General features: G+C 43.4%; 1 protein-coding gene across 4 annotated transcripts in view; it reads left to right on the top strand.

The window, feature by feature from the left end:
- Positions 1-19,369, top strand: part of ZNF445 (zinc finger protein 445) — a 34,912-nt gene extending 15,543 nt beyond the window's left edge. For 3 of the 4 annotated variants that reach the window (XM_003358387.4, XM_005657067.3, XM_021071725.1), the window contains 6 exons: positions 6,580-7,151; positions 10,005-10,173; positions 10,508-10,584; positions 10,880-11,006; positions 13,004-13,114; positions 13,736-19,369. In XM_003358387.4, the coding sequence (XP_003358435.1) occupies positions 6,723-7,151; positions 10,005-10,173; positions 10,508-10,584; positions 10,880-11,006; positions 13,004-13,114; positions 13,736-15,906 (3,084 nt within the window). In that variant the 5' untranslated portion in view covers positions 6,580-6,722 and the 3' untranslated portion in view covers positions 15,907-19,369. Of the gene's footprint in view, positions 1-6,457; positions 7,152-10,004; positions 10,174-10,507; positions 10,585-10,879; positions 11,007-13,003; positions 13,115-13,735 lie in introns of all 4 variants that reach the window. The other variant, XM_021071726.1, reaches the window with a different exon arrangement.

Raw genomic sequence — 26,780 nt, 5'->3', positions numbered from 1 at the left:
AGGGCCGCTTGCAAAGACCTAAGACAGGAGCTGCTGTCAGGCTGGTAGCTGCCTCCTCAGCCGGTGGGGCAGGGGGGATGTTCTTTAGTTAAAGCTCTTACTTTACATGTGCTCTTTGGAAAAATGCCTGTTCAGGATTTCTGGTTCTTTTTTAACTGGGTTATTAGTTTTTTGATACTGACTTATATTAGATGTTTACAGTTTTGGATTTTTTTTTTTCTTTTTTTTTTTTTCTTTTTGTCATTTCCAGGGCTGCGTCCTTGGCATACGGAGGTTCCCAGGCTAGGGGTCATATCAGAGCTATAGCTGCCATCCTATGCCACAGCCACAGCAACGGGGGATCTGAGCTGCATCTGCAACCTACTCCACAGCTCAGGGCAACGCCAGATCCTTAACCCACTGAGTGAGGCCAGGGATTGAACCTGTAACCTCTTGGTTCCTAGTCGGATTTGTTAACCACTGAGCCATGACGGGAACTCCTATTTCAGATGTTAACCATAACATTTGCAAATACTTTCTCCCATTCAGTAGATTGGATTTTCGTTTTGTTAATGGTTAATGTTTGGGACTCAGTGCTTTCTATACCAAGATATCTCTCCTTCAGATTTGGGAAGTTTTTAGCCATAATTTAATCAAAAAGGTTTGATCCTTTTCTCTCTTCTCTTTCTAGAACCCCTATAATACAAATGTTGATATGCTTGATATTTGTTTCAGAGTTCTTTTAGGCTGTTCTCTCTCTCTCTCTTTTTTTTTCGTTCGCACTGGGGGCGTGTGGAAGTTCCCAGGTCAAAGATCAGACCTGTGCCACAGCAGTGACCCAAGCCACAGCAATGAGAATGCCAGATCCTCAACTGGTAGGCCACCAGGGAACACCCTTAAACTGTTCTCTCTTTTAAAATTTGTTTTTCTTTTTGCTGTTCTGATTGGGTAATTTCTATTATTCTATCACTATGCATTCTTCTGTATCACCTAGTCTGCTGTTAATTCCTTCTACTGTGTTTTTTATTTCAGTTATTGTCTTCTTCAGTTCTAATTGGTTCTTTTGTATAATTTCTAGTTCCTTTTAAAATTCTCACCGTGTTTATTCTTTTCCCTGATTTTAGTTAGCATTCTTATTACTGGTGCTTTGAACTTTTTATTTGGTAAAATGTATATTTGTTTCATCAATTGTTTTTTTCAGGGGATTTCTCTGGTTCTTTCACTTGAAAGAAATTCTTCTGTCCTCTCATTTTACATAACTTTCTCTGCTCTATGAAATTAAGTGGAACAGTTACCTTTCTTGATCTTGAAAGAGTGTCCTTGTGTGAGAGTGTTCCTATACACTGCATGTGCCTAATGACTTTGGTGGGAGAGCTGGATCTGAAGTGAGCCATGAGTCACATCTTCCCTTAGGGTGTGCTTGCAGCTATCATTTTGGTGAGGGATGGGGCTGAAGATGGAGGAGTTAGAGCTTCTCCTGTGCTCAATAGCCAGTACCACTCTGTTGCAGTTGCTGGAGGTCCCAAGTTGCGTGGGCAAAAGCCCTGAGGGTTGGGTTCAAGCCACTTCTGTTCCCTCTAGGTGTGTGCTCTCCTCCCTCCAAGGACTGGCACCCTCACCACAGAAGGGAGCAGGCCTGGAACAAGAGGGGCCAGAGTGGGCACTTGACAAGGGTCACGGGATGGTGTGGCACTGGTCAGGGTTCCAGAGTGCTCCCAATGCACTACCTCCACAACTCTAGCAGTAGCTGCCCCATTCAGATGCAGTGCCAGGTCTGTCACCCAAGTGTGCTCTCTCCTCAGCAATAGTCAGCCTCACCCTAGTGGGGAGCTGCACCAGAGTTAGAGGGGCCGGGGTGGGAGTGAGGGTGGTGGTGCTTGTACTTGCCGGGGGCTGGGTCCCATGCTGGGATTGTCACCGGAAACCAGCCAGTGCCCCAGGTAGTTTCAGTTCACTTTCTCTGCCTTGTTTCCAGGAGTAAGGAAATGTGTGCGTGCTCTATGCGAGCAGAGTCTAGGTTTCTTACAGCCCTCCTACTGAAAGTCCCACTGGTTTTCAAACCCCCAGGGGGAGTCATCTTCCTGGTGTCAGATACCAGACTGGGAGTGCCCAATATGTGGTTTGAAGCTCTCATTCCCCAGGAAGGATCCCTGAGCCTGTGATATCCCCCTCTTCTGTGTCTCTTCCTGTGGGCTTAGATCCCAACCTAACTGCTTCTCTTCCCTGCCTGCCTGATTCCTCGTGGACCTTTCTTTTTTTTTTTTTTTTTTTTTTATTTTCCCACTGTACAGCAAGGGGGTCAGGTTATCCTTAGATGTATACATTACAATTACAGTTTTTTCCCCCACCCTTTCTTCTGTTGCGACATGAGTATCTAGACATAGTTCTCAATGCTATTCAGCAGGATCTCCTTGTAAATCTATTCTAGGTTGTGTCTGATAAGCCCAAGCTCCCGATCCCTCCCACTCCCTCCCCCTCCCATCAGGCAACCACAAGTCTCTTCTCCAAGTCCATGATTTTCTTTTCTGAGGAGATGTTCATTTGTGCTGGATATTAGATTCCAGTTATAAGTGATATTATATGGTATTTGTCTTTGTCTTTCTGGCTCATTTCACTCAGGATGAGATTCTCTAGTTCCATCCATGTTGCTGCAAATGGCATTATGTCATCCTTTTTTATGGCTGAGTAGTATTCCATTGTGTATATATACCACATCTTCCGAATCCAGTCATCTGTCGATGGACATTTGGGTTGTTTCCACGTCCTGGCTATTGTGAATAGTGCTGCAATGAACATGCGGGTGCATGTGTCTCTTTTAAGTAGAGCTTTGTCCGGATAGATGCCCAAGAGTGGGATTGCAGGGTCATATGGAAGTTCTATGTATAGATTTCTAAGGTATCTCCAAACTGTTCTCCATAGTGGCTGTACCAGTTTACATTCCCACCAGCAGTGCAGGAGGGTTCCCTTTTCTCCACAGCCCCTCCAGCACTTGTTATTTGTGGATTTATTAATGATGGCCATTCTGACTGGTGTGAGGTGGTATCTCATGGTAGTTTTGATTTGCATTTCTCTTATAATCAGCGATGTTGAGCATTTTTTCATGTGTTTGTTGGCCATCTGTATATCTTCTTTGGAGGAATGTCTATTCAGGTCTTTTGCCCATTTTTCCATTGATTGATTGGTTTTTTTGCTGTTGAGTTGTATAAGTTGCTTATATATTCTAGAGATTAAGCCCTTGTCAGTTGCATAATTTGAAACTATTTTCTCCCATTCTGTAAGTTGTCTTTTTGTTTTCTTTTTGGTTTCCTTGGCTGTGCAAAAGCTTTTCAGTTTGATGAGGTCCCATGGGTTTATTTTTGCTCTAATTTCTATTGCTTTGGGAGACTGCCCTGAGAAAATATTCATGATGTTGATGTCCGAGAGTGTTTTGCCTATGTTTTCTTCTAGGAGTTTGATGGTGTCCTGTCGTATATTTACGTCTTTCAGCCATTTGGAGTTTATTTTTGTGCATGGTGTGAGGGTGTGTTCTAGTTTCATTGCTTTGCATGCAGCTGTCCAGGTTTCCCAGCAATGCTTGCTGAATAGACTTTCCTTTTCCCATTTTATGTTCTTGCCTCCCTTGTCAAAGATTAATTGACCATAGGTGTCAGGGTTTATTTCCGGATTCTCTGTTCTGTTCCATTGGTCTGTCTGTCTGTTTTGGTACCAATACCACACTGTTTTGATGACTGTGGCTTTGTAGTATTTCTTGAAGTCTGGGAGAGTTATGCCTCCTGCTTGGTTTTTGTTTCTCAGGATTGCTTTGGCGATTCTGGGTCTTTTGTGGTTCCATATAAATGTTTGGATTGTTTGTTCTAGTTCTGTGAAAAATGTCATGGGTAATTGGATAGGGATTGCATTGACTCTGTAGATTGCTTTGGGTAGTATGGCCATTTTTACAATATTGATTTTCCCAATCCAGGAGCATGGAATATCTTTCCATTTCTTTACATCTTCTTTGATTTCTTTGATTAAAGTTTTATAGTTCTTGGCATATAGGTCCTTTACCTCTTTGGTCAGGTGTATTCCGAGGTATTTGATTTTGTGAGGTACAATTTTAAAAGGTATCGTATTTTTGTATTCCTTTTCTAATGTTTCATTGCTGGTACACAGAAATGCAACTGACTTCTGAATGTTAATCTTATATCCTGCTACTTTGCTGAATTGATTAATCAGTTCAAGGAGTTTTGGGGTTGAGTCCTTAGGGTTTTCTATGTATAGTATCATGTCATCTGCATACAGTGACAGTTTGATCTCTTCTCTTCCTATATGGATGCCTTTTATTTCTTTGGTTTGTCTAATTGCTGTGGCTAGGACTTCCAAAACTATGTTGAAGAGCAGTGGTGAGAGTGGCATCCCTGTCTTGTTCCAGATTTGAGTGAGAAGGCTTTTAGTTTTTCCCCATTGAGGATTATATTTGCTGTGGGTTTATCATAAATGGCTTTGATTATATTCAGGAATGTTCCTTCTATACCCACTTTGGCGAGGGTCTTGATCATGAATGGATGTTGAACTTTGTCAAATGCTTTTTCTGCGTCTATTGAGATGATCATATGATTTTTGACCTTTTTTTTGTTAATGTGGTGTATGATGCTGATTGCTTTGCGTATGTTGAACCATCCTTGTGAACCTGGGATGAACCCAACCTGGTCATGGTGTATAATTTTTTTGATATGTTGTTGGATTCAGTGGCTAAGATTTTGTTGAGAATTTTTGCATCTATATTCATCAATGATATTGGGCGATAGTTTTCTTTTTTGGTGGTATCTCTGTCTGGTTTTGGAATGAGGGTGATGGTGGCATCATAGAATGTCTTTGGGAGTATTCCTTCTTCTTCAACCTTTTGAAAGAGTTTAAGGAGGATGGGCACCAATTCCTCTTTATATGTTTGATAGAATTCACCTGTGAAGCCATCTGGTCCTGGACTTTTATTTGTAGGGAGTGATTTTATGACCTCTTCAATTTCATTTCTAGTGATCAGTCTGTTCAGTTGGTCTGTTTCTGCTTGATTCAGTTTTGGCAGGCTGTAAGATTCTAGAAAATTGTCTATTTCTTCCAGATTGTCTGGACCTTTCTTTATAGCCTTGGTTGTAGAAGAGTCTTTCTGCCAGTCCCCAGTTTGTTTTAGTGAGAATTGTTCCACATGTAGATGTATTTTTGATATGTTTGTGGGGGAGGCGAGCTCAGTTGTCTTCCACCTCCACTGTCTTGATCTCCTGCCTCTCCTGCAACTTACTTTTTTTTCCCCCATTTAATTTTATTAAAAGATTTTAATTTTTTCTATTATACTTGATTTACAATGTTCTGTCAGTTTCTGCTGTACAGCAAAGTGACCCAGTCACACATTCTTTTTCTCACATTATCCTCTATCATTTTCCATCAAAAGTGGCTAGATACAGTTCCATGTGCTATTAGCAGGATCTCATTGCTTATCCACTCCAAATGCCATAGATTTAATCTGCTAACAACTTACTTTTTTTCAAGACTGTATTGTGTGGGTCTCTTGCATTTCTCTATGTTAGAATCAACTTTTGAATTTCTACTAAGAAGCTAGCTGGGATTCTGATAAGGATTTTTTTGAAACTAGAGATAAATTTCAACAGTATTGTCATCTTAACAGTGTTTTATCTTCTGACTTATGAATACAGAATGTCTTTCTATTTATTTGAACTTTTAATTTCTTCTGACAAAGTTTTGTAGTTTTCTTTTTTTTCTCTTTTTTGGCTGCCCTGTGGCACATGGAGTTCCTGGGCCAGGGGTTAGATCGAAGCTGCAGTTGTAACCTAAGCCACAGCTGTGGCAATGTTGGATCCGTAACTCATTGCACCAGGGTGGGGATGGAACCTGCGTCCCAGTGCTCCCAAGATGCTGCCGATTCTCTTGTGCCACAGGGGAAACTCCAAGTTTTGTAGTTTTCAGGGTATAAGTTTTTCTCTTTTTGGTTGAATTCATTCCAGAGTATTTTCTTCTTTTTTGTGTGATTGTAAATGCAATTGTTTTAATTTTAATTTTGGTTTGTTCATTCCTACTATGTAGAAATACCATTGATTTTTTTTTAATTAAAAAAAATTATTCTTCCAGTTTTATTGAGGTATAATTGGCATACAGCACTGTATAAATTTGATGTGGACAGCATAATGATTAGACTTACAGAGATCATGAAATGATTATCACAGTAAGTTTAGTGAACCTCCATCATTTCATTTAGATACAAAATTAAAGAGAAAAAAAATTTTTTCTTGTGATGAAAATTCCTAGGCTTTACTCTTAACAACTTTTGACATACAACAGTCTTAATTATAATTATCATGTTGTACATTCCTCCCTAGTACTTACTTATAACTGGAAGTTTGTGCCTTTGCTTTCGTCTGATATTACCCCCCCCATCTCTGGTAATCACAAATCCGATCCCTTTTTCTGGTCTGCTTGATCCTGACAGACACCACCGTGCAAATGTTCATGTGCCCTTTTCTCATAAATCCAAACATGATCTCAACTAACAGCATCAAGTTGCACCAGTCTCCTCACATCCTTCTTGAACAGTAATGTTGGTTATTTCAGTCTCTTGCCAGTTACATCTGATGTCCCAGCAAATGGCATTGTCTCCAGCAGTGCTGAGAAGATAATCCTGAGGATCCAGCAGTGATATATACAGCTAATGCAGACTGGGTTGCACTCTGCTGGGTAGACCTTGAACAGGAGTGATGCCTCCAGGCAGGTGGTATGCTGTCCATCCAGCTCAGGCCAAGGCTTCAAGGGAGCGAGGACGCCTTCAGATGGTAAAGAAGGAAGAAGAGGATGAAGACTACACTTCAGTGCCGGCTACCAGGCCGCAGACACTTAATCGTCCTGGCCAGGAGCTGTTCCGCCAGCTCTTCAGGCAGCTTCGCTACCATGAGTCTTCTGGGCCCCTAGAGACTCTGAGCCGGCTCCGAGAGCTCTGCCGCTGGTGGCTGAGGCCAGACGTTCTCTCGAAGGCCCAGATCCTAGAGCTCCTGGTGCTGGAGCAGTTCTTGAGCATCCTGCCAGGGGAACTCCGGACCTGGGTGCAGCTGCATCATCCTGAGAGTGGTGGGGAGGCTGTGGCCTTGCTGGAAGAGCTACAGAGGGACTTCGATGGGTCACCGTGGAGGGTGAGTGTGAGCAAGTGTGCAGTGTCCAGTGAACTCTGCCTGCCAGTGAGCCAGCTTGTATTGGGGTGAGGTGGTTGCTAAACCCTCAGTGTGAAGGAGTTCAGGGGATGTCTTCCCTTCTCTTATCCCTGGCACCTGAGCAGCTAGGAGCTGCACCCTAAGCCAAGGACCCTTTAGCAGGCACCCCCTCCCTCCTTCCCGGAGGAATATCTACTCAGGAAGAAGAGGGTCTGCAGGTATCCAGAAATAACAGGAATGAGTTTCTGGACCCAGTGACTTAGAGGACACAAAGGACCTCTCTACATATCTATCTTGACTTGTTGCTGACTTGTAAATTCGGAGTTGTAGCTCTTGCTCATAGGTGGGGAAGTTAGTGTCAGGATCCTTGACTTCTGAGTACATGTTGAGACCTGGAAGAGCAGTCTCCATGTACTTTTGCACTTCTTTCTCAGTAAGCTTTTGAGGATTTATTCTGTGTGTGGGAGACAGAAAAGAAGAGTTGTGAGGGGAAGACCTCAGTTTGAGACTGCATTCCACAATCTCAGTTTTCTTGCCCACCTTGTGGTACCTCTCAGAGCCTCAGTTTATTGAAAACAAAATGGAAAACTGATCTAACAATGAGAGTGAGTTCAGTACATGTTTGAGTGCCTACTGTGTGCCCAGCCCTGGCCTTGGTATTGGGAAACAGAACCAATGGTCCCCATGCAGGCAGGAGGGTCAGTTAAAGTGAACTCTGTCTGCCCCTCTGCCTGACAAAGGCTTCTCAGTGCTTCTCAATGCTTCTTTTACCTTTTGAGTTTTTTGTTTTTGTTTTTTCCTATTTTGGCTGCACCCATGGCATATGGAAGTTCCTGGGTCAGGAATCGAATCTGAGCCACAGCTGAGACTTATGCCACAGCTGTGGCAATGCCAGATCCTTAACCCACTGTGCTACAGTGGGAACTCCTGGAGTTTTTGTTTTTTTTATCATTTTTGTAGGCTTATTTAAAATTCTGTAAAAATTTGTGTAATTCTACATATATGATTCATACATAAAGGAAGGTTACTTTTAGGATTTCTGAAACATATTTGATATACTTTACCCCTAAGTTTAATATAAAAATTAAATCAATCTATTAAAACATCTGAACATGGTCTACCAACAGTAAATGGTAACAAATCAACAAAAGGTATGACCACCAAAAAAGAAAACCTTTTTTTCTCAACATTGGGTACTATTTTTTAAAACCTAAAAGAACGTTTATCATTTTTACCATCTCATTAATTAATGAGATGTTCAAAAGGACTTAAAAATAACTTATTAAACCAAATAAGGTTACACAGTAGATACGCAGTTGTGGCTTGGTTATATTCAGGTCTGTTAGAGTCAGATGTGTAGTTTGAAAATACATGAAAACATTGCCAAATGAGCAGAAAGGGCCTGTTAGTAAGCTAGTTAGAATTTGAAAAACAAAAAAACAGGCTGTAAAAAAAAAAAAAAAAAAAAAAAAGCCTCACAAGTTCTGGAAAATGAACAGAAATGCTCAAGATGCATATAAAATTACAGAATCACCCTGTTTGTCAAAAGTACCACAGTGTGGGAAACTGGGGCCTAAGAAAGTTTGTCCTTTCACTCATTTGGCTGTGCTTCCATATTCTTTTTTTTTTTTTTTTTTTTTTTTTTGTCTTTTTGCCATTTTCTTGGGTCGCTCCCACGGCATATGGAGGTTCCCAGGCTAGGGGTCCAGTCGGAGCTGTAGCCACCAGCCTATGCCAGAGCCAGAGCCACAACAACGCGGGATCCAAGCCACGTCTGCAACCTACACCACAGCTCATGGCAACACCGGATCCTTATCCAACTGAGCAAGGCCAGGGATCAAACCCGCAACCTCATGGTTCCTAGTCGGATTCATTAACCACTGCGTCATGACAGGAACTCCAAGTACTTCCATATTCTTATTGTTTACTCTCCTTTTGGTAGGATTTAGGAGGAATAGGAGATAATGGACTGTGATGGCTTTTACCATCTTTAGTCTATAGCTCTTCTATAGCTCAGTATTGAATATTTAGTGGCCTCAGGCTGAGGTTCATCCATATCAGCGTAGAAAATGTCTTGGCCACAGGGCCAGAGAAGCCTGAAGTTCATTGGCTGCACCCTCCTGTACTCATCTCTGCATCAGGGATAGCCCTGCCTCAAGAGACCGGGACTGTTGAGATCCCAGGACCAAGGCTGCCTCTCTCCAGGTCTCTGCTTGGATGGGCACTGCCTTTGTTTGCACCTGCGTCTTTTCCTTCTGCGATTCCATAGCTGACCCTCACAATGAGCATTGCCTCTCTAGTAGTGCTCCTATTTCAGTCAGGTGTATAGTCTGGGAGCCCTCTTGCCTCTTTGCTGTCCCTTTGCATGTCATTACCTAGAGCAGTGCTAACCCTTGGTAGACATTATCAGACTTCATCCCTACTGTGAACCATTTTCAGTTTAACTCTCAAGGATAAATTTCTTCTCTGATTTTGAAGTTGCAGGCCAAGAGTGGGGGCTGAGAGCTAGTGGGGTGGTGTCACTGCAGCACCCGAAGCCTGACACCAGTGATGTTACTGACTTGCCAGAGGCTTTCCTATGTCGAGCAGAAATCTGGCTCCACCTGTCTCCCTGTGGTCCACATTAGAGCCCATGGAGACGGAAGAGTGAGGGGTCCACTCTGGGCTTTCTTCTCTTCCTTTCCCCTCTGCCTGTAGGTAATAAAGGGCCCAGCTCACTGTTCCCTGGGCCTCTGCGTTTTAGAGGTTGGCCACATGGCCTGTTCTGTGAATTTGCTTTCTGATTCCCATGGGGATCCTCTCAAAGCATTTTCTCTTTTCCTTTTCTTTTGCCAGGACCCGGCCCCTGCCCAGAGCCCAGATGTGCATTGGATGGGCACAGGTGCCCTGCAAGCCACACAGATATGGCCCCCTGCTTCACCTCTCAGGAGCGGCTCGGCTCTGGGGGACCACCTGCAGCCTCCCTGTGAAATAGGAGTGCGTGACTTCCTGGCTGGGCAACCCGGTACTCGCCCCCTGGCTCTAAGACCCCAGCCTATGCCATACTTCCTGAATTTCCTACAATGTCATCTTTTCACCCTCTGTCCTCATGAGAATCCCCTCTGTCCTGGCTTTGAGCTCTGTCATTTCTATCCATCTGTGACCCTTGTCTGCCTGGCTCCTTCTCCCATTGCACCCCTCCACTCCCTGGCCCCTGGCAGACACTGGGGAAATGGGTGTTAAACAACAGTCCATACCTGCTTGTGGGCCCAGGAGTCCTCCATGTTGGGGGAAGAGTGGGCTTCTCAGTGGGATGCTGAGAACTGGGCTGCCCTCTCTCATGGCTCTTTCTCCTTCAGATTCTCCTGCCGCACAGGTGCCTACCCTTTCCCAGAGAGAAGGATGCCCAGGAGACCAGGTGACAGCCCAGCCTCAGGTGAGCCACAGGACTTTTGGTTCTTCCTGATGTCCCAGTGTTGCTGCCTAATGGGGTAGCTGCAGCTCCCCCTTGTCCTGGGTCTTTCTGTCCAGTGACCTCACATCCCAAGACCCATGTCCTGGAGACCAGATTATCCCCCTGAAGCCAGAGCTCTTTTGCTGGGTGATGATCTTCTTTTTCACCCTTACTAGATCCATCCTGTACTCACTGAGAGCCAGCCCCATTTCCCTGCCCCCTCCTAAAAGCTGCAAACTGTGGACTGACTCTAAAGTGTGGGACCATGTCTTTTCAGGAGGCTTTGACATTCAAGGATGTGGAGGTGACTTTCTCCCAGGATGAGTGGGGGTGGCTGGACGCTTCTCAGAGGAACCTGTACAGGGATGTGATGCTTGAGAACTACGGGAACATAGCCTCTCTGAGTAAGGCATCGATATCCCCATACTTTTCTCTACCTCTGCTCCTGCCTTCTTAATTTTCATTATGGTGCATAGAAAGGGTTCTGACCTGAGTTTAGGTCCTGTCTTTTTTTTTTTTTTTTTTTTTTGCTTTTGCTTTTGCTTTTGCTTTTTAGGGGCACACCTGTGGCGTATGGAGCTTCCTAGGCTAGGGGTCAAATTGGAGCTACAGCTGCCGGCCTACGCCACAGCCACAGCAACGCAGGATCCTTAACCCACTGAGCGAGGCCAGGGATCGACCCCTTAACCTCATGGTTCCTAGTCAGATTCGCCTCTGCTGCGCCGCAATGGAAACTCTGGTCCTGTCTTTCTAACTACTAACCAAACCACTTAATATGGTACCTCAGCTTCCTCTCTCTCTCTTTTTTTAATGTTTTAAAAAAAATTTTATTGACATATAAGGAGTTCACATTGTGGCTCTGCAGGTTACGAACCTGACTAGTATCTGTGAAGATGCAGGTTTGATCTCTGGCCTTGCTCAAGGATTCTGCCTTGCTGTGAGCTGTGGGATCCTACATTGCTGTGGCTGTGGCGTTGGCTGACAGCTGCAGCTCCAATTCAACCCTTAGCCTGGGAACTTCCATATGCTGCAGGTGCAGCCCTAAAAAGCAAAAAAAAAAGTTGAGGTATAGTTGAGTTACAATGTTATATTAATTTCTGCTATACAGCAAAGTGATTTGGCTGTACATATACACATATCCATTCCCATATAGGTTATCATAGAATATTGAGATTTCCCTTTGCTATGCAGCAGGTCCCCATTAACTATCCATTCTGTATATCATAGTGTGCAGATGCCATCCCAAGCTCCCAATCCTTCTGCCCCCACCCACTGCCCCTTTGGTAACCATAGGTTTGTTTCGGAGGTCTGTGAGCCTGTTACTGTTTTATAAATGATGTTTAAATAAGTAATTTTTAAAGATTCCATGTGTAAGTGATACGATATATTTGTCTTTCTCCATCTAACTTACTTTACTTAGTATGATACTCTCTAGGTCTATCCATGTTGCTGCAAATGGCATTTTTCACTCTTTTTTGTGGCCGAGTAATATTCCATTGTATACGTGTACCACATCTTTTTTTTTTTTGGCTGCTCCACAATACTTGGAGTTCCCAGGCCAGGAATCAGACCCAAGCTGCATTTTTGACCCTAGCCACAAGCTGTGGCAACACTGGATCCCCAGGCCACTCTTCTGGGCTGGGGATCAAACCTGTGTCCCAGCACTCCCAATACAGTAGTGATCCTATTGTGCCACAGTGGGAACTCTGTGTGTACCACATCTTTATCTATTCCTCTGTCAATGGACGTTTAGATGGCTTCCATGTCTTGGCTTTTGTAAATATCAGCCTCCTCTCTTAAAAATAGGGGTAATAATGCCTGTTATGCTGGATTATTATAAAGATTAAAAGTCACGTGTCAGAGTTCCCATTGTGGCACAGTAAAAACAAATCTGACTAAGAACCACAAGGTTTTGGGTTCGATCCCTGACCTCTCTCAGTGAGTTAAGGATCTGGCATTGCCGTGAGCTATGGTGTAGATCACAAACTCGGCTCAGATCTTGTATTGCTGTGGCTGTGGTGTAGGCCAGCAGCTGTAGCTCTGATTTAACCCCTAGCCTGGGAACCTCCATGTGCCACAAGTGCAGCCCTCAAAAAAAAAAAAAAAAGTCACATGTGTCAAGTTCCTAGTCCATTTTGGCATCCAAAAAATGTTGGCTGTTTTACCAATTAAGTTGTCATGTGGTTCTGGAGAATCCTACAAATCCTTTTGCTGTGGCTTCTCTCAGCTTTTCTTGTCTTTTCTCAGAGCTGTCAGAAATTTGGGCCTCCTGTCCCAGCTTCTTCCACCTGCCTCCCTGGCTTTTCTTCCTCTACCAGGAGCTGAGGCCTGAGAGGGTCCTGGAGAGTAGTTCTCTATGCTGCATCTACCTTCACATTGCATCCTCTTCTCTCTTCTGCAGTGGGGCCATTCACCAAACCTGCCCTGATCTCCTGGTTAGAGACAAGGGAGCCGTGGGTCCTGAATGTTCAGGGAGCTCAGCCTGAGGGGAATCCAGGTGCTGACGTTGCAGGTAAGTTCCAGAGTATTGACCAGGTCATGCTCCTCCCGCATCTACTCTTCTCTTTCTTTAGGTTTTTTATACCAAATAAATCATGGCGGACTTAACTCAGTTGTTTGCTGGAAGGAAGATCCTTAACAGTGTTGCCCAGGAGTGCTGGGTGCCTGGGCTCCTCCCCTCCAGACTGGCCTGTGAGACCTTGTTTCCTGGCCCTGCCCCTTCCATAGCAGCTCTCCCAGTAAAATTTCTTACCCACTGTAGAGATTCACTATCCCTCTCTTTTGCATTCATTGGTCCTCTTCCTCAGTCTTGCGCTACCTTCCCTTCCATGCTCCTCAGAGCCTTCTTCCCACTCCTGCTGCTCTTCTGTGCTTGGTCCTTCCCCACCAAACGATAGGCTTGATCTCCAGCCCTTATAGGCAGCCCTCCTTGCAGCCCTCTGCTCTCGGAGGCCTTCCTATCTCAAGCTTTTGTCTCTATTCCTCCTATCTCGCTGGTTAACGCTCCCCTCTCAGCCCTTTTTATTTTTCAACTGAATGTGATTTCTGTGTATGTCCGGCAGCTGTGCCCATCTGCTTTCTGGAGGTCCAAATATGGCAAAAGACTACATTCTCTTATGTTTCTTTGTGTCAGGAGGGGAGCTCCATATGAAAACCAAAAAGTTCAACTTAAAACATGAACCTTTGAAAGAAGCAGTCACCTTAGCCATTCCATCAGGGTGTCATGGTTCAGCGAACATTTCTAAGGAAACAGGGCTCAGAGAACCTTCTGAACAGAAGAGCAGATTAAAGGAGCCATGTGGAAACCCTGTACAAGTGAAAGTTGAGAAAGAAGAGACTGATTCCAGCCATGGGACAGGAAAAGACTGTGAAGACTCGGGAAGGAGCAATAGTCTTCATCTAAAACATACTATGTATTTGAGAGGGCCCAGAAGAAAACAGTCCCTCAAACATGGCTGTGGCAGACACTTCAGAGGGAGTTCATACCACTGTGAGTACAAGGAGTATGGAAAAGGGCTCAGATGCTTGCTTGGCGGGTTCAGTCTGCATCAGAGGATTCACGCTGGCCTGAAAGGGAAACCAAAGGATGCTCATGGGAAGGACTTCAGCCTCAGCTCTCATCACCAACATGCGCAGAATCGTCATGTGGTGGGGATGTCCTATAAGTGTGGTGACTGTGGGAGGACCTTCAGTCACAGCTCCCATCTTACATGTCATCAGAGACTTCACACTCAAGAGAAACCATTTAAATGTAGGGCGTGTGGGAAAGCCTTCAGGTGGAGTTCGAACCGTGCGCGACATGAGAAAATTCACACTGGATTGAAGCCTTATAAATGCAATTTATGTGACAAAGCTTTCCGACGCATGTCTGCCTACCGTCTGCATCAGGAAACTCATGCTAAGCAGAAATGTCTTGAATCTAATCAGTATGAAGAAGCTCTCTCCTGTGGCTCAGAGTTTGAGCGTCATTTGGGAGACCAAACTGGGGAGAAACTCTTTGACTGCAGCCAGTGCAGAAAATCCTTCCACTGTAAATCATATATTCTTGAACATCAAAGGATTCACACCCAGGAGAAGCCCTATAAGTGCACCAAATGTAGGAAAACATTTAGGTGGCGGTCCAACTTCACTCGTCACATGAGACTGCACCAGGAAGAGACGTTCTATGATCAAGACGAGTGTAGAGAAGACTTCAGGCAGACCCCCAACGACAGTCAGCCTCAGAGGGCCCCCACTGTGGAGAACTCTTTTTCGTGTCAGCAGTGTGGGAAAACTTTTACTCAAAAGAAATCTCTCATTGATCATCAGAGAAGTCACTCAGGTGAAAAATCATACTGGTGCAGTGAATGTGCAAAAGAGTTTACTCACAGGTCCACCTTTGTTGTTCATAAGAAGCAGCACACCTTTAAAAGAGAACCTGAGGATGCGCCACCGTTGAGTCAGGACAGAGCATTCCAAGTCCCCCAGAGCAGTCACACTACAGAGGAACCCTGCACATGCAGCCAGTGTGGAAGAGCCTTCCGGAACCACTCAATTCTCCTCATCCATCAGAGAGTTCACACCAGAGAGAAGCCGTATAAGTGCATGGAGTGTGGGAAGTCTTTCCGTTGGAGTTCGAACCTCTCCCAACACCAGAGGGTTCACTCTTTGGAAAAACCATATATGTACCGTGAAAGGGAAGACCCTCCAAATCTGCAGTCACAGATCCTCACTGGTGAGAAACCTTTCTGGTGCCAAGAATGTGGGAAAACCTTTACACGTAAAAGAAGCCTTATAGATCACAAGGGGATACACAGTGGAGAGAAGCGCTATAAATGTAACCTGTGTGGGAAATCTTATGACAGAAATCACCGCCTTGTTAATCATCAGAGAATCCACACGAAGGAGAGACCTTTTAAATGTCAGTGGTGTGGGAAAGATTTCATTGGAAGACACACCCTCTGTGTTCATCAGAGAAAACACACCTCAGTGGCCCAGTCTGAATGCAGTGTGGCTGGGCTGTCTTCCCGCCAGGATTCAAGGGTGAGTTTGCAGGAATTAAAACCAAGGGAGGAGAAGCCCCTTGAAGACTGTAAGGAAGCTTGTGATCAGAGGTCTGGGCTCACTGGACTTGAGGACGTCCCCATTGGGGGAAAGTGCCACAAATGTAGCACGTGTGGGAAAACTTTTAACAAGAGCTCACAACTCATTAGCCACAAGAGATTTCATACTCGAGAGAGGCCCTTCAAATGCAGAGAGTGTGGGAAGACCTTCAGGTGGTCTTCAAATCTGGCTCGGCATATGAAAAGCCATGTTAGAGATTAGCTTGGGGCCAGACAACAGCGGGTGGAGGGTGGGGAGAGTATCCTTGATGGTAGGCAGCTTGGTGCACACCTTCACAAAGGACCCAGCCCTTTCTATTTTGGAAGGTAGTGGCAGAGAATACTGAGGATTCAAAAACTCGAGGCATTCCCATCCTTCAGCTGGAAAATTAGATGCTGGCGAAGAGCAGCCAGCCATGTTCCAGAAGGAGATTTGGCTCCCTCGGAGTGTCCTTTGTGCAGTGACCTGGAGCTCCCCCAACCAGATCTCCTCCTTCGACTCTAAAGGGAGAGACCATTGCCCTTTGTGGTTTGACAGAATATCTGTGGTGTGATGGGCTGTGGCTGCTGGGAACGGGCCAATTGGATCCTAAGTTTCCCTTTGAGTTTGGCCTGTGATGGTGCCTGTTCTGTTGAACCTTAAAAGCACCACCAGCAGCAAGAACTCCTGGTCTTCCTAGATGCCTCCTGAGGAGTTCTGCCTGTGGCTGCAGCCTTCACAGTTGGCTTTGGCTACTTGTCATGGGCATAGAGCTGTCTTAGCTGTGAGCGGCAGAGAAAAGGATGCCCAGCTTGATTACCTGGAGAGTGGAACTCCGTCACTGCCCCATTGTCATCTACACCCCACAGTTCTACACAGAAATCTGCCAAGCTCTTCCCTTATGCCAGGCATTGTCCTCTGTGCCAGAGACCCAGCAGTGACCAGAACAGAAAAGCCTGCCATCTTGGACCTTAACCAACAATAAACAAATGAAATACATGTAGTATTTTGGCTGGTGACATGTGTTATGGACAAATGAATAATGAATCAGAATGGAGTGAGAGGGAGTGCTGGATTGGGAGGTGGGTTGAGAATTTAAATAGGCTGGTCAGGGAGGGCCTCAGCTGAAGAGGTGAGATTTGAACAAAGACCTCAAGGTGATGATGGAGTGAGTCCTATTGGTCTCTAGATCCCACACAGGACCCTTCACAGGAGGGAGGGTCTTAGCTGGTTTCCTTAAGGAATGGCAGGTAGGCCCTTGAGCTGGAGTGGAATGAGCTGGCTGGAAGTGAGGGGTCCAGAAAGGTGGTAGGCTCAGCCGTGTGAGCATTATGGGTCCTCGCTGGGCTCCACTGCCTCAAAGGGAGGTAGAGAGCATTTGGACAGTTTTGAGTTGAGTATTGTGATCTGAATCTGAACCCTTATAAAATGTAATTAAGATTCAGAGTCTCACATGTTGAGGCCCTAGGATAATGGGAATGGCCTTGGAGTCATCAGCTCTGCGTTCAAAGCTTCGTGTGTCTTTTCTTGGCAAGATGATCCTGAACAAGTCACTGAACATCAGCATCTGTTTCCTTGTGTATAAAATTAGAGTAACTGGCTGTACTACTTGACTCTTAGGATTGGTGACAAGACTTGGTTTACTAAGGCTCTGGGTTAGGTGTCTGATCTCTAGGACCTAAGCCCTCACAGATCTGTAGCTCCTATGTCAGTTGACACTACCACCACAGAAACAACCCTTTTCTGTCCATATTTTCATCTCCCTATTCCTTGTGCCACCTGGTACTTTGTAGAGTTCCTGCCCCAGTAAGGGTGTTTTTTACTTCCATTTTTATAAAATGATATATATTTATTTTTAAACATTTAAGTCAAATTTAAAATGTATAAAGATTGAAGTAAAAATCAACAGAAAACCCTCTACACTGAGGTGAGCCTTTAATATTTTGGGATTGTACTGATGCAGTCTGTTCAGTAACAGACTGAGTTTTTAATTATGTATATGTGATTATTATAGAAATATTAGTAAATACAGATTAGCTAGAAGGAAAAGTCTGACTACTTGGAGCTAACTACTAAACGCTTTGGTGTAATCAGTGCTGAATTTAACTTCATTGCCCCTGGACTGGCTTGCCTTGTGCTGTCTCTCTTCACCCAGAATGCCACAACCCTGTCCAGGTCCTTACTCTTTAAGGTTCAGCCTTCCTTGACCCTTGTCCCTCTAAGCCCTCTCCCCTGGCCACACCTCTCCTGGTGCCTGTTTATTGCTCTGTTAGGTGTTGCAGGGTTTCCAAAAGTTATGTCCACCACTGCAGCCAGACTGAGTCCTCTGGATGCCAGGTTTGGTGCTTATTTGTCCTTTTGCTGGGCAGGGTAGATTTTGCACAGTTTCCTCTCTTAAGGAAGGTAGAACTGAACTTCGTTTGGCTAAATCAGGATTAGAGGTTTTTGAAGGGGTCCTTGAGTGAAATGTTGACTGGGGACCACCCACAAGTACACTTGCTCCTTGGGAGCCCAGCCATTGGTGGTTCTAAGCATTGGGCACCCAGTTTCTGATGACCCCAGCCACCTTGCTCATCTCGTACCCCAGGCTGACCTGGAGAGCATAGCCCTTCTTCCAACACTGCCTCACCTTCTCTCCACTCCCTGGGGGGAACTGAAGTTAAGGCTGGCAGGAGCAATGTGGGCTGGGACTCTGGAGAGGAGTGGATATCAGGAGGTCATAATAGGCAGATGTTCACTGTGGTTGGTCTCACTTTGCTAACACAGACTGTCAGCCCAGACAGGCTTGTGCAGAGAAGCAAGCACAGGAAATGTAAATTCATATGGACCATCTCACACCCATGAAGTTGGCAAAAGCCCTCCTGTGGGTGAGTGTATGAAACATAGAAACTCAATACTGTGGGAGTAGAAATTGTGACAACTACTGTGCCAAGCATTTTGCAAAATCTTTTGAAGTTGTGTATACTCTGATCCAGCAGTTCTACTCCTGGATAAACCCTAGAATAACTCCATGTGAAGAAGGAAATGTGTATATGACTGTTCATTGCAGTACTGTGTAGATAGAAAGACTGGCAAAAGCCTAAATTTCCATCAACAGAAGCACAGGTAAATGGGTTGTTTTTGCTACTTTGGGAAGTGACTATGGAAGAGCTAGAGTTAGCTCTTTCAACACAGATAAATCAACAGTGATGCTGAGAAAGTTGTGGACACTACATATGATATACCATTTATACAAAGTTAAATGTACTGTGTATCTGTGGGCACATTGTTTAAACTTATTTGTGTTTCACTTTTTCTGTAAAATGAGATAGTAGTGCCAACCTCACAGGGTGATGGGGGGAGGGGGACAGTTAATGAATTAATGCATGTAAAGTGCTTCAGGTAGTGGCTGGCATGTAAGCATTGTTGGCATACAGTAAACAGTGTTATTGTTTTATGCAATAATATATTTCCTGTGGATTCAAATTATATGAAGTGAAGAGTGAAGTCATGTGTTGGAATGATATGTGAAAGCCGTGCTCTGCCTTTCCAGAGCAGAAGTTGCTGATGGAATCAGGGAGGGTACATGCAGGCTTCAGTTGTGTTTTATTTCTTTTAAAAGGTTGATGTAGATGGGGTCAGCATGTGGATTTAATGGGATCTGTGGTTGGTTCTTTTTTAACTGATTGCTTAAAATATCTCAAAATAAAAATATTTTTAAGCATGAGTTCTGTCATTTATGCTTTTATAGAAATCCTGGCTCTGTCACTGGGTGATGTTTCTTAGAGTGAGCCACTCCATCTCTTAAAGCTTCTGGTTCCTCACCTGAAAAAATTGGGAGCAACACAAATGGCCGTTAGTAAAGGAGTGGTTAAACAGGTCTGATACATCTGTGACGGAAAACCAGGCAACAGTTTAAAAGAATGGGGCCTTTCCACAGAAAAGAAACTGTTGGTTGGACCTGGAGAACAGACTTGTGGTTGCCGAGGGGGAGGGGGAGGGATTGGGATGGACTGGGAGTTTGGGGTTAATAGATGCAAACTATTGCATTTGGAGTGGATAAGCAATGAGATCCTGCTGTATAGCACAGGGAAATATATCTAGTCACTTGTGATGGAACATGATGGAGGATAATGTGAGAAGAACATACATATATGTATGACTGGGTCACTTTGCTGTACAGTAGAAATTGACAACACTGTAAATCAACTATAATGGAAAAAATTAAAAGTTATTTAAAAATGGAGAGATCCTGTTGTGGCTCAGCGGCTTAAGAACCTGACATCTGTCCATGAGGATGCAGGTTTGATCCCTGGCCTCGCTCATGGGTTAAGGATCCAGTGTTTGTTACTACAAGCTGTGGCGGTAGGGTGCAGATATGGCTTGGATCCTTCGTGGCTGTGGCTGTGGTGTAGGATGGCAGCTGCAGATCCTATTTGACCCCTATCCTGGGAACGTCCATGTGCTGCAAGTGCAGCCGTAAAAAGAAAAAACAAAATAGTTAAAAAGAATGGGTTCGTTCTCCCATGTATTGACACATCATCTCCAAGACAAGTAGTTTATAGGAAATTATAAGCTCCATTTCCTTTCATTCCCCCTTGCCTAAAAATAACAAGTGATGCCAGAAGCTGTATGTAGACTCCTGTTTATTGAAGAAATGGGGTCCTGTGGATGAACATGCTAAGTCATCCATTATGTTTTTTTAGGTAGGTGAATAAATGCTTATATACCAACTATCACACCTTTAGTATCAGCCAGGTTTGAATTAGGAGCCAGAAACCGTACTAGTTATTTTAAAACACAATTATAAAGAATCACTAGATTTTAAGTAACTGAAAAGGCAGAAAGAGAACACTGAAGCTATTGTCATGGAGGTGGTAAGTTTGAGAAGCAGCTACCACCCAGAAATGAAAGAGCTGTGAGAGAATGTGGCCTAATTTTTGACATTTGGCAACAACAGCTTCCAAGCCCTGTCCCTCTGTCTTACCTCACATCTGGGCAAGCTGATAAGAAATCCCAGGACTACCTTTCAGCTCTGAAGAAGTTTATGCAAATCCTGGCTTGATAATGCACTGGAATTCTCACCTCTAACCACTGTAGAAACCAAAGCCACTGTCTTTATCAAGGCAAATGGCCTAGCTTTGGTACCCTTCTTGCTCTCCCCAGAGAGCCTTATTATGTGAATAATAAACTTTTAACCTCTGGTGTGTGATGTCATTAGTTCCAACATCTGAACCAGTTTGAGGTGTTGGTATCTATTGCTCCCACCTTCACAGAGTAGTGGTTAGAGCTGTTACAACGTTAGATGTTGGAATAGAGCCCATGTGGAACTGAGCTCAGGGCTGTGAGGAGGAGAGCACTGCTGGGCTGGTGCCAGTGGCTGAACTCAAGGCGGGCCCCATGTAGACAAAACTGCAAGCTGAACTCAACCGCTGCTACCAGAAGGAATTGCCACTGCTGGGATTAAGAAGCACTGGGAATAGGAAGCAGTGCCTGCAAAAACCAAGAAGGAACAAGCCCCCTCAGAGTCAGAATCAATAGGATAGATATGGAAAGAGAGAATAAGGAAGTGGCTCAGGTGATTACCAAGTCTGGCAAGTCTAAAATCCGCAGAGTGGGCCAGCAGGTTGGAAACCCAAGAGACCCAGTTCCAGTCCAAACTCTGTTTGCTGTAAAACCTGAAGAGCAGGTGCTGGATGTTGCAGATGAAGTCAGAAGGCAGTTTGCTGGAGAATTCTTTTCTTGACTGGGAGAGGCCAGTCTTTTCATTCTATTCAGGAATTCAGATGATTACATGGTGCCCGCCCACATTATAGACTGCTTTACTCACAGTCTACCAATTTAAATGTTGATCTCATTCAAAAAAAACAGCTCACAGGAATACCTCGAGTATTGTTTGACTAGATGTATGCACGTGCTGTAGCTAAGTTGGCATAGAAAATTGATCATCACATTGACATTGCAGCTTCCCTCATATACTCCTTGATTGTGGAAACTAATGGAACCAGTAGGCAAAGTAGAGATGTGGATTGCAGAATTCTACCCCCATTATGACAAAGCATCTGTAGAAGGGCATGTTTGAAGCAGAGAGATAATAAGCAACAGATGGCACAGTTTTCCTGAATTATTTTATTTTTAAAATTCATAGAATGTTTGACTTAAAACTTTGGGAGCAGTAATATTTGTTGAGAAAATTGTGTGTTAAACTGCAGCCAACTGGTCACTTAAAGATGCTAGTTTTAGTTAATTTTATCTGTTGATCTTGTAATTAGCTGTTGACGATGACTTTACTCATCTTGTTGGAATGAGCTCAAACTTAATAAAAGCTTCTCAAAATTAAGAACACAGTTAAAGGTATTCCTCTTTATATTTTGCAACAGAGTTAAATAAATTTAATAAAGCAATTTTGTGACTTAAACAGCATAGAACTCTGATTTACCTCAAATGGAACAGTGACTTGGATAAGCCCTCAACAGAGCACAGGGGAAACCAGACAGCAGACTCCTATAAGCCTGAATTTTAAAAGAATCTTCCAATTAAAAAGGCAAGAATGCCTCTGTATACATCCCACGGTTGAGCTATCTGTCTCTGTTGCCCAAATGACCTGGAAGCACATCAGTTCATGCCTTTCACTATTAAACTGTTTAAACTAGGTAAGGCAAGGTAAATGTATGCATTTACCTCTACTGGTTAAGGTTCATAGGACATAAATTTGGTTTCAACAGATGACTGCTATTGGTGTGAATCAAAGCATTTATATTAATAAATATATAGGATAGAGGTAGAAAAATGGATCTAAGTACAAAAGTTTTCCCTCTGTAACTTTAGGTATGAAGGAGAGCAGAAAACAGACTGCCCTCAGATACATCATTGAAGTTTATTTTATTTATTTATTTATTTAGTCTCTTTTAAGACTGCACCTGCAGTATATGGACATTCTGGGCTAGAGGTTGGATTGGAACTGCAGCTGCCAGCCTATGCCACAGCCATAGCAATGCCAGATCCGAGCTGTTGGGTCTGTGACCTACACCACAGCTTGCAGCAATGCCAGATTCTTGAACCCACTGAGTGAGGTGAGGGATTAAACCTGCATCCTCGTGTATACTAGTTGGGTTCTTAACCCACTGAGCCACAATGGGAGCTCCTGAGGTTTATTGTAAATGGCTATGGAAGATTCTCTCTTGGTGGGACGCTAAGGAGGCATTATGTGCATAAACTGATATTAAATATTGAAGTCAGCAACCTAAAAGAAGTGTAGTTTTAGATTCATGTAGCCATTTGCATGTACTAGTTGTACGCATGAATCTTATTCATATAGAAATATAAAGTTGGGAAAATCCACAGGTTTTCCTTCTTTTTGGTCCAATACAATTAAAGAAATTATATACTTATAAGGCTCTATCATCAGATCCATAGCTGAGAAGCTCCTTCTACCAAGGTGCAGTCTAACGTGAACATAAGTAGGGAATTTTTTGCGTTAAGAAAGAGAAACACGTAAGAGTTACACATGAGAAGGGTTGGAGTTTTGAGAGAAAACGTGGTGGTGCATTGTCATCAAAAGTCTTACTACTTATGATTTTAATTGTATGAGATGGATTATAGAAGAATGTTGTTCCAATTGGTAAGCCTTGGCCACCTGTACTAGAGTAATCCAGAGTCCAATAACAGCTAGTGATTTCCTGTCCTCAAATGTGACCTTCATACACTCTGAAGCTTCAACTCTTAGATGACTTTTCACCTATTATCACATTACTTGGAGCTGGCATTCATTTGTTTGTGCATTCATTCGTTCATTCAAGGGAGATCTTTTTTAAAAATGAGCCAACAGCAACAACAACAACAAAAAGTTCCTGTCGTGGCACAGAGGAAATGAATCCGACTAGGAACCATGAGGTTGCGGGTTCGCTCCCTGGCCTCACTCAGGTTAGGGATCTGGCATTGCCGTGAGCTGTGGTGTAGCCTGCAGGTGAGGCTCAGATCTGGCGTTGCTGTGGCTGTGGCATAGGCCGGCAGCTGTAGCTCCTATTAGACCCCTAGCCTAGGAACCTCCACATGCCGGCAGGTGAGGCCCTAAAAAGTCACATACACATACAAAATCTAGTTTCTGTCCATCACCATACCATTGACCCCTTTTAACTTTTTGCCCTCCCCCAGCCACGTTAACCACTGATAACCACCTGTATCTATGTATTTGTTTTTATTTTTTATATTCCACATATGAGTGAAATTTTATGGTATTTGTTTTTCTCCATCTGACTTATTTCACATAGTATAATACTCTTAAGTTTCATTCATATTGTTGCCAATGGCAAGATTTCATTTTTTATGATTGAGTAGTATTCCATTGTGTGTGTATGTATGTGTATGTATATATGTACCTATATTCTTATGTGGAAAATGAAACAAGGCCTAAAAGGACAAAAAATCAGCATAACCCAGCCGAATCCAGACTTGCAGACTCCTTATCGAACAGGCCCATGTAATGGATTGAGATCCCTAGAACAAAGATAGCCCCAAGGCTGCAGACTACATGGCTCAGCAAAACAACCCCTGTCTATAAAAAACCAGGGATGGGGGATGCCTGAGTCTTGCTTGCTCAGCGCTCCCGACCACTCTGTGGTCAATAAACTCTGCTGCAATCTCATTGCTCCAGCCTCTGCCTCCTTCCCCGCTGTTCTAATGTATATCACATTCTCTTTATCCATTCTTCTATTGATGGATCTGTTAATAATTTATATTTGTTGGTGCTCCCAGGTTAGGTGCCTAAATATTAATAAATGTTATGTCTTCTTGATGAATTATCCCCTTTATCACTATATATTATTGTTGTCTCTTGTTAACCTTTTGTGGCTTGAAGTCTATTTTGTCTGATATGAGTGTGGCTACCTCTTTCTCTTGGCTGCCATTTGCTTGGGATGTCATCTTCCATCCTGTCACATTGAGCTATGTTTATCTTTAGAGCTGAGATGAGTCTCTTGGAGACATCATGTAATTGGATTTTATTTTTTAATCCATCTAGCCACTCTGTGTCTTTTGATTGGTGAATTCAGTTCACTTACATTTAGGGTAAGTATTAATATATGAGGATTTATTACTGCCATTTTATCTTTTTTTTTTTTTTTCTATTTTCTCTATATATCCGTTGTTTCTTTTGCTTGTGTTTCTGTCTGCCATTTTAGTTTGGTGGTTTTTCTATTATTTTTTCCTCATTTTTTTCTTTGCTCATGTTTCATGTCTCTGCTCTAGATTTTTGTTTTGTAGTTACCATGAGACTTGCCTAAAATGTCTCATAGATAAAAATAATCTTTTTCTGCTGATGGCATCTTATTTTCATTTGCTTATACAGTTTCCATCTTTTTCCTCTTCCCTTTTTATATTTTCGTTGTCATAAATTATGCCTTTTTAATGATATGACTTTGTTACCAAATTGAAGTAGTTATTTTTCATGCTTTTTTCCCCCTTAACTTTTATCCTATAATTACATGCTATTGTAATTGAATGAATAGGTTGAATGTTAAACCTACTCTGATATAGAGTTGCAATTTTCTGATTGTGTTTGTCTACTTATCACTCTTCTTAACATTTTGTGTACTTTGGCCTTTTTGTTTTGGGTAGAAGAACTCCTTTCAACAATTTTTTAGTAAGATAAGTCTTGGGTGATGGACTCCTTCAGCTTCTGTTCATCTGGGAAAGCCTATATTTGTCCTTCAGATCTGAAGGGTAACTGCCGACTAGAGAGCCAGCTGAGTTTTTGATCTTTTCATATTTTAGGTTTGTCATTCTACTCTCAGCCTGTAGAGTTTCTACTGAGAAATCTGTGGATAGCCTTATGGAGATTCCTTTGTAGATTATTGTCATCCTTCCCCCCTGGGGGGGGGGCTATCTTTAAAATCCTTTCTTTATCATTGACTTTTGATAGTTTTAATGTCATGTGTCTTGGAGACCTTTCTGTGTTGAGATAATTAGGTATTCTATTAAGGTTGTGGACTTTGTACATCCAGGTCCTTCCCCAGGTTTGGGACGTTCTCAGCTATTATTTAAATAAGCTCTGCTCCTTTCTCCCTCTTCTCCTTCTGGGATACTCATTATCTTTATGTTGCCTTTTCTGATAGAATTGGAGTTTTTGTAGAGTTTCTTCATATTAAAAAAATCTTAATTTTCTCTCCTATCTGAATCATTTCTAGGTTTGTCTTCACCTTGCCAGTTCTCTTTCATATGGTCTGCTGTATTTCCAATTCTTTCTTCCTTCCTTTCCGCCCTTCCTCCTCTCTCTCTCTTTCTTTTCTTTTTAGGTCTGTACCTGTGACATATGGAGGTTCCCAGGCCAGGGGTCGAATTGGAGCTACAACTGCCAGTCTTTGCCACAGCCACAGCAATGCCAGATCCGAGCCATGTCTGCAACCTACACCACAGCTTGTGGCAATGCCGGATCCTTTAACCCACTGAGTGAGGCCACTGACCAAACCCACGTCTTAATGGATATTAGTTGGATTCTTAACCCGCTGAGTCAATGGGAACTCCCTCTCATGCTTTCAAATGCACTCTTTATCTCATTTATTGAGTTCTACAGCTTTGGAATTTCTATTTGATTCTTTTTTAGAGTTCCAATCTCTTTGGTAATGTATTCCTTATGTTATTAATTTTATTCCTGAGCTCATTGGACTGCCTTTCTGAATTTTCTTGTTGTTTACTGAATTTCTTCATGACAGTGATTTTGAATTCTCTATCCGTTAGATCACAATCTTCCATGACTTTTACTTTGGTTTCTGGTAATTTTCTTTTTGTGATACCATGATACTGTGATTTTTCATGGTGATGAGTTTTTCCTCTGCCATTGCATTGGAAGTAGTGAACAACTTTCTTATTTAGGTAAAGCTTTGTTGACTTTCTAACAATTGAACAGACTGGTAATTAAAGGGCTTTCTTGGGGTTCCCATCATGGCGCAGTGGTTAATGAATCCGACTAGGAACCATGAGGTTGCGGGTTCGGTCCCTGCCCTTGCTCAGTGGGTTAACGATCCGGCGTTGCCATGAGCTATGGTGTAGGTTGCAGACGCGGCTCGGATCCCACGTTGCTGTGGCTCTGGCATAGGCCGGTGGCTACGGCTCCAATTCGACCCCTAGCCTGGGAACCTCCA

This window comes from Sus scrofa, chromosome 13, assembly GCF_000003025.6.
Source record: "Sus scrofa isolate TJ Tabasco breed Duroc chromosome 13, Sscrofa11.1, whole genome shotgun sequence".
NCBI classification, from domain to species: Eukaryota; Metazoa; Chordata; class Mammalia; order Artiodactyla; family Suidae; genus Sus; species Sus scrofa.
The sequence above is the reverse complement of the archived record's forward strand: the minus strand, read 5'-3'. Positions and strand labels throughout refer to the sequence as shown.